At 38.3% G+C, this 11,473-nt stretch overlaps 1 protein-coding gene across 12 annotated transcripts in view; it reads left to right on the plus strand.

Moving 5' to 3' along the window:
• Positions 1 to 11,171, plus strand: part of satb1b (SATB homeobox 1b) — a 56,222-nt gene extending 45,051 nt beyond the window's left edge. For all 12 annotated transcript variants that reach the window (XM_083529494.1, XM_083529489.1, XM_083529492.1 and 9 more), the window contains 2 exons: positions 3,969 to 4,175; positions 9,229 to 11,171. In XM_083529494.1, the coding sequence (XP_083385620.1) occupies positions 3,969 to 4,175; positions 9,229 to 9,777 (756 nt within the window). In that variant the 3' untranslated portion in view covers positions 9,778 to 11,171. The remainder of the gene's footprint in view (positions 1 to 3,968; positions 4,176 to 9,228) is intronic.
• Positions 11,172 to 11,473: the final 302 nt, after the last annotated feature.

The raw sequence follows: 11,473 nt of genomic DNA on the forward strand, positions 1-11,473 counted from the left end.
AAAATATTGTCTATAGCTAAAGTTACCTACATTATATAAAATATTGTCTATAGCTAAAGTTACCTACATTATATAAAATATTGTCTATAGCTAAAGTTACCTACATTATATAAAATATTGTCTATAGCTAAAGTTACCTACATTATATAAAATATTGTCTATAGCTAGAGTTACCTACATTATATTAAATATTGTCTATAGCTAAAGTTACCTACATTATATTAAATATTGTCTATAGCTAAAGTAACCTACATTATATTAAATATTGTCTATAGCTAAAGTAACCTACATTATATAAAATATTGTCTATAGCTAAAGTTACCTACATTATATTAAATATTGTCTATAGCTAGAGTTACCTACATTATATTAAATATTGTCTATAGCTAGAGTTACCTACATTATATTAAATATTGTCTATAGCTAGAGTTACCTACATTATATTAAATATTGTCTATAGCTAGAGTTACCTACATTATATTAAATATTGTCTATAGCTAGAGTTACCTACATTATATTAAATATTGTCTATAGCTAAAGTTACCTACATTATATTAAATATTGTCTATAGCTAAAGTTACCTACATTATATTAAATATTGTCTATAGCTAAAGTTACCTACATTATATTAAATATTGTCTATAGCTAAAGTTACCTACATTATATTAAATATTGTCTATAGCTAGAGTTACCTACATTATATTAAATATTGTCTATAGTTAAAGTTACCTACATTATATGAAATATTGTTTATAGCTAGAGTTACCTACATTATATTAAATATTGTCTATAGTTAAAGTTACCTACATTATATGAAATATTGTCTATAGCTAAAGTTACCTACATTATATTAAATATTGTCTATAGCTAGAGTTACCTACATTATATTAAATATTGTCTATAGCTAGAGTTACCTACATTATATTAAATATTGTCTATAGCTAAAGTTACCTACATTATATTAAATATTGTCTATAGCTAAAGTTACCTACATTATATTAAATATTGTCTATAGCTAAAGTTACCTACATTATATTAAATATTGTCTATAGCTAAAGTTACCTACATTATATTAAATATTGTCTATAGCTAAAGTTACCTACATTATATTAAATATTGTCTATAGCTAGAGTTACCTACATTATATTAAATATTGTCTATAGTTAAAGTTACCTACATTATATGAAATATTGTTTATAGCTAGAGTTACCTACATTATATTAAATATTGTCTATAGTTAAAGTTACCTACATTATATTAAATATTGTCTATAGCTAAAGTTACCTACATTATATTAAATATTGTCTATAGCTAGAGTTACCTACATTATATTAAATATTGTCTATAGTTAAAGTTACCTACATTATATGAAATATTGTTTATAGCTAGAGTTACCTACTGTATGTGTACTGTATCTGTAACATTACCTATAGCTAGAGTCATTTTTGTTATCTGTAAAATTGTCTATAGCTAGAGATACCTATGGTATCTAAAACTTGTCTATAGTTGAAGTTACCTGCAGTATCTATTGTATCATTTATATCCAGAGTTACCTACGGTACATGTAACTTTGAAAAAGAAAGTAAAGAGTTACTTACTTTATCTATAACATTACCTCAAGACGTTGCCTGTAACATTGGTTCCCTGTTACATTTGTAACGTTGTCTATAGCTGGATTGTTACTTACAGTATATAGTATTGTTTGTAGGTAGAGTTTTCAGTAGCATTCTACATACAGTAGCTGTAGCGTTACTTACATTATCTGTAACATTGTTAATATCCTGAGAGGCACCTATATGGTTGTTAACTTTCTCTAACCAAATCGTTACCTACTTTATCAACAACGTTATCTATAGCTAGAGAGTTGCCTACAGTATCTGTAACAGTGTCTATAGCTGGATTGTTAATTACATCATATGCACCATTACGTGTAGGGTAAGGCATTAAGGGTACACATTGTCTGTAGCTAGAGAGTAACCTGCTTGATTTGTAACATTGTTTGCAGCAGTAGTGTTAAGTATGTTATCAGTAGCGTCTGTATCAGACCTGTCAGCCTGTCATGTACTGCAGTTATAAGGTATAAATAATTCACTAGCGCTGTGATATCGTAGCTTTTATGATAACGCCTAATTCTAGTGCACTAGTCTCCCTGACCCAAGGGACTAGGGATTAACTAGCAACCCTGAACTATTCATTTCAAAGATCTCTAAAACCGCGTTCTAAACAGCGGCGCCGAAGTGCAACGGATCGGTATGTGAAGTAGTTCACCATTTTTCCTCGGCCGAAGCACGAAGGCACGCCGCGGGCGCCTCTCACGCTCTCTGTGTTTGGTAAAGCAGTGGAAGAAATGCAATTGGACAAACACAAACACACCGCGGAGTGTGTGAACGCCGCCGATCCGCACGGATCCAAGAGGCCCGCTCTTCACACGTCATGTTTCCTACATGTGGAACAACATGCTGCTTAGATTATTGGCACGCTCAGCGAGTGTGTACGTGTGTACGTGTGTACGTGTGTACGTGTGTACGTGTGTGCGTGTGTACGTGTGTGCGTGTGTGTGTGTGTGTGTGTGTGTGTGTGTGTGTGTGTGTGTGTGTGTGTGGTTTGCTGGTGAGCGACATTTTGATCAGGGCTTCCTGCATGTAGCAGCATTTTATGAGGGGGGGGTTTAATGGTCGTGATTGATTGCGCGCGTGTGTTGACAGAAGAGACGCAGAGAATCAGTGTGTGTTTGCCATCCCTGTGTGTGTGGCATTCAAGGAAAAGAGTGGCAGAGAAACAATGCGGGATTTACACGTCTCTCTGTCGCTCTCTCTTTCTCTTTCTATCTGTGTGTCTCTCGCTCTCTGGGGTTTGATGTGGTTTTGGGAGGAGTTGGAACCGGGGACAACAGAAGTGCTGAGTTATCTCAGCCGTGCAGCGCGCCTGTGTGGCTCCGGCTCTGGCTCCAGCCTCCGAGTGTGTGCATGTGTGTGTGTATGTGTGGCGGAGCGCTAGGTAATCCTGTGGAAATGAAAGGTGCTGCCGCACACTGGTCTGGAGATTACGGTGCCGTTCTTGTAACACTGCCAGGACACAGTGCTCCACACACACACACACACACACACACACACACACACACACACACACACACACACACACACACACACACACACACTCCTTCTGTTGCTTCTTATGCAGAGGTGGACTGGAGCACCTTCTGTGTTCTAAGTGTGTGGGTGCAGGTAGACTCGCACCACAATACACAGTTTAAGACCAATGCAGAAGGAAACGTGTGCACTTCCACGTGTATCCTAATAATCATCATAATATTACGGAAAATCCGTTTCGAGCGAAAGTCGTTCTGGAATACGCGAACAAATTCGAAAAGCGATCGCTTCGATGCCCCTGCCGATGATTACGCCTCTGTACTCATTGTAAACGTGAAATATTCATTCTGAACCAAATAAATGCATAAATAAATAACCGGTAAATGAAAGGTTATTAAAAAAAAAAAAATTCAACAAAAAAAATAACTCTCGACAGTCTCAGATTTACAAATTTGCAAAGTAAACTAATTCATTAATATTAATATAATTTCTTTCTAACCACAAATAAATGCACCTGGAAACAAGATCAGCAAATAAATCAATTATATAAGGTGAAAGAAATATTTTTTTTACTAAGGAATATAAATGCTTAAACTACCAAAAATGACAGATTTTAATATAATATAATATAATTTTATATATATTATATTATATTATATTATATTATATTTAAAAAAATTTGTTCTAGAGCTGTAACATGTTTTATAAGGACATATTTAGATTTTTAAGTGCACACACACACACACACACACACACACACACACACACACACACACACACATACATACATGTTAATGCACAATCATTTCTGTATGATGCGTTCCGAGGTATTTGACTTGACCTGTGTGTGTGTGTGTGTGTGTGTGTGTGTGTGTGTAGGGCTGGCTGTGCGAGCTGCTCCGTTGGAAGGAGGACCCGTCCCCGGAGAACCGCACGCTGTGGGAGAACCTGTCCATGATCCGGCGCTTCCTGAGTCTCTCGCAGTCAGAAAGAGACGCCATCTACGAGCAGGAGAGCAACGGAGGGCAGCAGCACCACCCCGAGAGACCCACACACCTGCTGCACATGCCCACCGAGCCACTGCAGGTACCCAAACACACACACACACGTCATTTAGGTACATTTACCAGGACCTGCCCTTGTCTAATTAATCATCAGAAAAGAATTTGCGATTGTAGTTATTTAAGAATCTTTTTTATGGAAAAAAAACAGGACTGGACCAGCATATCGTGTTCGTTTGATCGAATTGTGCTGACACGAAATATTTTCATATATTTACACGCCCCATCCGAACACACAGAGTCTATTTTTGTCTCTTAATGAGGAACATCTGATACATACTAATACGTTCCTCTGTGTGTGTGTGTGTGTGTGTGTGTGTGTGTGTGTGTGTGTGTGTGTGTGTGTGTGTGTGTCTGCATTCAATTGCCTTCTTTTCAATGCTATTGAAGATATCATTGGAAAAAATAGTAGAGGGGTCAGATTAATATTCATCACTTATTTGGACATTTTAAACGGATCTGAATGGACCCTTTAGGTTAGAGCTTGATGCACGACTCTACCGCGAGCAGAGAGAGGATCGATTCAAAACGACCAGCTGATAACGAAAATCACACATTCCACATTCCAGGTTCACACATTCCCATCGCGTCTCTCATTAATACACATTATGGACAAAAGTTTGTGGGCATTTATCCCCCATTTTCCATTGTAATAACCTCTGCTCTTCTGGGAAGATGTTCCACTAGATTTTGTAGAGCCACAAGGGTGTTAGTAAATTCAGGAACTGACGTAGGTGAGTTGAGGAGCCCTGGAGTGCAGTCACGTTTACATTCATCCCAAAGGTGATCAATAGGAGTTTTAAAGCAGGAGATCTTCCTCTCCAACCCATTTCTTCATGGAGCTGGCTTTGTGCACAGGTGCATTGTCATGCTGGAGCAGGATTGGATCTCTTAGTTCAAGCGAAGGGAAAATTTCACGCTACAGCATCCCAAGACGTTCTGTACAATTGTGTGCCAAGTTTGTAGTAACAATTTGGAAAAGAACCACATGGCTGGAGAATACAGGTGTCCCAATACTTTTGTTCAAACAGCGTATATTTACTCGAACCAATACAAACATTAAAGATGTAAATCACATGACACGGTGAGGTGCAGTGGCTGATGGGAGAAATAGAATTCAAAAACATGAGCGAACTTTCCACAAATTCTTTTTTTCCCATGGTGTGCAATATTTTGCCCAAATTAATAAAACCTGTATTATTTACCACAATTTATGTTCCATTAGTTCTATTAGAGCTCAATGCGTCTATGAATCCGCATCGATCCCATCGGTACTTATGAAGCTCCGTTATTTTATAAAACAACATCCAAATTTGTCTAATCGCCTCTTAAATGTCAGTATCGGTTCAATAGACCCCCTGGACTCTCTTATCTCATATAGCTGAGCTCTGATATCGCTCTAAAGTCTTAGAAAACTGGATCAGTGCACCATTATAGGATACTGTATACGCTTTAGCTTGACTAATTGCGTTTTTGTGTTGGAGTTGTGTGAGATTTTTCGCCCCCTCGTAGTGCCCTACATAGTGCACGCGACCTATATACAGTACAGTAGTAGCACGAGCGTATGGCATGCTTTTTTTTCCTTTTGTTTTCTTGTTCATAATTATGACATTTGCTTTATTGAATCAGTACGGGAAAATAAATTAAATTTGCACTAAACTTTCCAAACACTGTTACTGTTACCAAAAAATAAATACAAAAATCGATGTTGCAGAAAATCTTTTGTAGGTCAGATTAAAAATAGAATTAACAAAAAAGATTACAAAGATTTTCAAGAATTGTTTGCCGGAAAAATTTGCGTTTCGGGTTTGTTGAGAGTCTCAACAAACCCGCACAAACCTGATATTTTTTTAAAGCATTTTTTTTTTTAGCAACACATCAAATATTAGCTTTAGTTTAGTTTGTTTACAACTTTTTCTTTTTTTTTTTTTTCAGGATTTTTTTTTACCCCAGATATTGCCTTTGTTTAGTTTATTACTGTTTATAGCATTGTTTTTTACATGACATTATTTTTCTAATATAATTGCATTAGACAGACAGACAGACAGACAGACAGACAGACAGACAGACATTCTTCTGGACTGTTTCTAAATCCCTGTAATATTTTTGTTATTTGAAGTATAAAGTAGTCTGAATGAGAAACGCTCAGGATGAAAATCTGCCAGTATGAGCTTTTTGAATAAAAAAAACTGAAATATGGAATATAGAATAAAAATCCAGACTGCTTCAGGTTGCTTCAGATCATCGAGGGTTTTTAGAGGGTTTTCCCCCTTGTTGTGATTCAGAAGTAAAAAAAAAGCACAATTGGCGTAAAAATGTTATTTAAAAAATATAGAAACAAAGAAAGGAGGGAGACAAAGGTATATTTATGTTAAATGATTCAGGTGAAGTATATAATAAGCTGCTCTTGATTTTAGTGTTTATGGTCATCAGTGTTTAGATCTAAACCTGGACGCTCCGTCATTCGTTTTCAACCGCAACTTACAATACTGTATATTGCATCACCCGGCTTTTCTTTTTTTGTTAATTTATTTTTCCCCCACAATGGAAGCGAAAAAAAAAACGAGGCCTAAAACACTTCACCGAGCGACGAGCCGCTGAAAGTTTTTATTGTTTAGTGTTACGTGAGAATAAACAGCACTGAGAAAAATGCCTGAACTCGGTTCAACCTCCGGCGCGATCTGATAGGACGTGGTGTCGATCAAAGTAAAAAGGAACGACGCAGCAACGCTCCTGTTCTGCTCAGCAACTTTCCAGGTTTCTTTATCATGCGTGGGGGACAAAACCCCCCAAAGAAAACGAGCAGGAAAACGGAACAAAAGAGGTAAAAGACAGGAATGTAGAGATGAATGTATTAAAAAAAAAAAAAGTACAAAAAAATTGATGATTTCTTTCATTTGGATATAATTTTTTAATATGTATAATCTATGTTTAAATATATAAATATAATAATAATTAATATCATTTAGTATAATTATTATTACTATTATAGTGTTTTTTTTCTTCCGGCGAGTGGAGAATAGTTTATTGTAGGCAGGGTTAAGCGACTGTTACCCCTCGAATAACCACGGCCTGAAACAATGCTGCATTTCAGAGCCACTGTGTCCTGTCTGTCACCTCAATGTGTGACTTTCCAACCACACACACACACACACACACACACACACACACTCACACGCACGCTACGTCAAGCCCTCCCAGCCTGCCATGTGATTGAATCTTTGCCGATCTGGCCTTTCTCTCTCTCTCTCTCTCTCTCTCTCTCTCTCTCTCTCTCTCTCTCTCTCTCTCTCTCTCTCTCTCTCTTGTTGTGTGAAGGCCCAGGGTTTTTGAATAGTGCTTGATAAGCAATCAACAGCCACGCAGAATTCGGCGCGAACATTTTCGCATGAAAAAAGGGGGTTTGCGTTAATGGGCCGTTTAAAAAAATAAAATAAAAATTGAGAAAGGTAAAGGAAAATTCCCAGATCTGATCGCGTTGACTGAAAGATTGCGCCGCTTCATCGTGACCCGTTCCGAACAATGCGCTCGATGACGAGATCGATCCGAACCCAAGGTCGCTGCGTTTCCTGCTGTTTGTTACCAAGAAATCCGGCGTTGACCCTCATTCACCGATTCCCCCAAAACAGCGCAGGATTATCAAGAAGGAATAATCGCCCGGGTGATGATTATTATGAAATAAGGCTGACGTGTTCCGTGTTTATCGAATTAAACGTGAAGCTTTTCTCCTTCATTTCTTGAAATTTTACACGGGCACTTCCAACTGCTCATCACTGCCTCTTAGCAACCAACACCTGATACTATTCTCAGGTTTTCACATCTTCAGCTCAGTAAGAACACGTTTTATTTATTCGATTTGGCACGCACGCACATGCGCGCGCACACACACACACACACACACACACACTTATATAAAAAACAATCACTGATGACTACTTCTTTTCCGTTAACTTCACACAAAAAAAAATCCACATCCAATTTAAGTATAATAAACCCAATAAAGGATAATTCTAATCAAATTTCTCACAACCCGCTATTCTGTTTTCTCAATCAAATTCAGCGTTCGCGTTTTTGATCCATTCGCAGTACAAAACGCAGCCAAACAACCGATCCGTGACCTAAAATGGGATCATAGAATGGAAAGAATAAAAATAGAATAGAGGAATAAAATAGGATTTAGAATAAATATAGAAATGGAATTATACAAACCAAAGTTTAACTATTTCTAAATGGAGAAAAAAGTTTGTGCTTTCTGAACATCCCGTTCCACATTCCCTTATTTGCTGTTAAAATAACCTCCATTCTTCTGGGAAGATCTTCCACTAGATTTTGTGAAGATTTGTGTGAGATTCATTCAGCCATAAAGTTGTGAGTAAAGGCAGGTACTGATGTAGGGGAGGTGAGGAGGCCTGGGGTGCAGTCGACATGAGAAATTCATCCCAAAGGTGTTTAGTAGGGTTGGAGCTCTATAGCAGATCTTCCACTCCAACACATGTGTAGCAGATCTTCATAGAGCTGGCTTTGTGCACAGGGGAACACGGTTTGAGTTTCCTAGTTCGAATGAAAGAAAGACTTTATTCTACCTCATTCAAAGATGAAAAAGAAATGTGCCCTGATACTTTGGTCTCATATAGTGTATATTTATACAAAACAATGCAAACATTAATGATGAAAAACAAAACACAATGTTATCAGATCAAGACCGATGCAAACCTGCTAACGAGTGTAAATCACATGACATTTGTGAACAGTGGTGAACCTGTGACAGGGTCGTGGGCGGCCGAGGCTCATTAATGCACGTGAGGAGCGAAGGCTGGTCCGTGTGTTTCGACAGACGAGCCCCTGTAGCTCAAACTGCTGAAGAAGTTCATGCTGTTAATGCTCGACGGGTCGGGACTGTTTTGGAAGCAAAAGGGGTCCAACACAATATTAGACAATGTTATGTCTGATCGGTCTAAACATATATTGTCATATCAGATGCTCCAGATGTACAGATATCCACCTCTGTGGGTGTAACTTCTAAACCGTAAAAAACCTTGCCGAAGTGTAATAGTTCTGTTCTTTCTGTCTGATTTCAGCCCCAGGCCCACTCTCTACCTACAGCCCAGCTCCAGCCTGCCCTGGCGCTGCCCCACCCAACGCAGCCGCTCGTTTGCCAGCAGCCTCAGCCTCAGCAGCAAACAGGACCCCGCCTGCCGCCTCGCCAGCCTTCCACCGCCGCGCCCGCCGAGGCCGAGGACGAGTCGCGTCAGGCTAAAGGTCGCACCAGCTCCCGGATCTCCTTGGAGGCGCTCGGGATCTTGCAGAGCTTCGTGCAGGACGTAGGGCCGTACCCGGACGACGAGGCCGTTCACACGCTCTCGGCTCAGCTCGACCTGCCCCGCCAAACAATCATCAAGTTCTTCCAGAACCAACGCTTCTGCGTGCGGCCCAAAGAAGCGGCGTCGGGGATCGGCCTCGCTGCGGCCAGCGAGCAGGACGAAGTTTGCATGACGGACTTCAAAGAACGCGAGCTGCTCAAAGAGTTGGACGAGAGCACGCAGACTACTAGCATCTTCACCATCAAGATCGAGGAGCACGCAGGTGCCGAGGGACAATGTCAGGCCGAGCAGGCAGTGAAAGATTAAACCCCTCAGACTCAACTCCAGTAAGACTGTAAGACTCTGAACTTTGGGACTGCGTAATACAGAAGTATTACTTTTTTGTAAAAGCCCTGTATTATTATTATTATTATTATTATTATTATTATTATTCCTGTAAAGATTTGCGCATCATTAAATAACCTGCACAATGAAATCAAAATCAAGAAAATGTAACAAAAAAAAAAAAAAACCTTAACTATGTTGCTGTGGATGTTTGCTGACTGCACTCGATGTATGTTGTTTTTACACTGAACTTCCAAACTACTGATTTTAAAAGAAAACATTTCGACTCGGTCGAAGTTTGATAGACTTTGATAGATGTTTACGTACGTGGTGTTAACTGGATTTTTTTATTATTATTATTATGATTATTTTAATGCAACTGATAATAAAATAAAAACGGGGGCCTTAAAGGTGACAAACTGCTAAACAACACAGCGTTTTCTTTACGGAATCGAAGGATCACGCAGGATCTGGCGCCCCGAAGACCTGCAGGTAGCCCGGAGGAGGAATAGATCACTTTTTCAACCTTGACTTTATTATTTGTTTGAAAGAAATATAAATATATATATATAAATATATATAGACATATATTAATTGTAAAAAATATATACAGTCTTAAAGAAACTATGCCAACAAATGCCTTGTACTATATGGCACTGCCGATGTTAGATTATTTTGCGAGAAAACCTTTGTCACTGTAATTTTCAGGATTTTCACACGGTTTCGAAGGAAAAAAAAAAAAAAACAAGCAAATGTGAATCACAATTTTATTCCTCGTCATCTCACGTTATTTATTTGCAGCTCATTCGGTTTTTCCCGATGTAATGACGTCCTATATGTCGCAGCACACCCTTTTTATTTGACTATTTATAAATGTGAGTTTGATGGGCAGTTAAAAAAAAAGTGTCTTAAACGTTTTTAAATGGAAAAAAAATGTGCTTTAACGGTTGCCGAAAAAACGACAAAAAAAAAAAGCGACTCATGCTACGAGCTTCACGGATTAATGTTGTATGCAATTTTTTCCTCTCATGCAAATAAGCTTAGGAGAAACGACGAACCTATAGACCACCTTCGAGAAAAGAAGACGAAGAAAAAAAGACAAAAAAAAAACCATATGCAATTGTGTGGAGTTCGATGTTTGCGATGTGTCTTCCTTTTTTTGGTTAACGATACGACTCAAAGCTATTCCTGTATAAAAATATTCTGTATAAAAAGGAGCGTTTGTTTTTTTATGAGTTTATCGCAAGGAGAACACCGGTTATTTTGTTACGACTGACTGTTTTATAAGTGTTTCTCGGTTTTTTCCTCGAGCGAAACTGTTCGAACTAGGAGTGGTTATTGATTGTTAATGACACAATTAAACTGTTTGTATTGCACCTCTGAAATCTTTGCATTAATGGCACCAATGCATATATCTAATGCATGTATAATATATCTAGATATATATATATATATATAGACACTGAATGTGGTTCTTCCACAACAAAGTTAGAGACGCACAATCGTATAAGATGTCTATGGATGCAGTTATCATACCCGTGTACACACAGCCAGCTCCATGAAGATCTGCTATACATGGGTTCGAGTGGAAGATGAATTTTTTTTACTAGAGCTCCGACCTCAACCCTATTAAACACCTTTGGGATGAATGTGACTGCACCCCAGACCTCCTCACCTT

The sequence above is a fragment of the Silurus aristotelis genome (assembly GCF_946808225.1).
Source record: "Silurus aristotelis genome assembly, chromosome: 25".
In the NCBI taxonomy this organism is placed as follows: Eukaryota; Metazoa; Chordata; class Actinopteri; order Siluriformes; family Siluridae; genus Silurus; species Silurus aristotelis.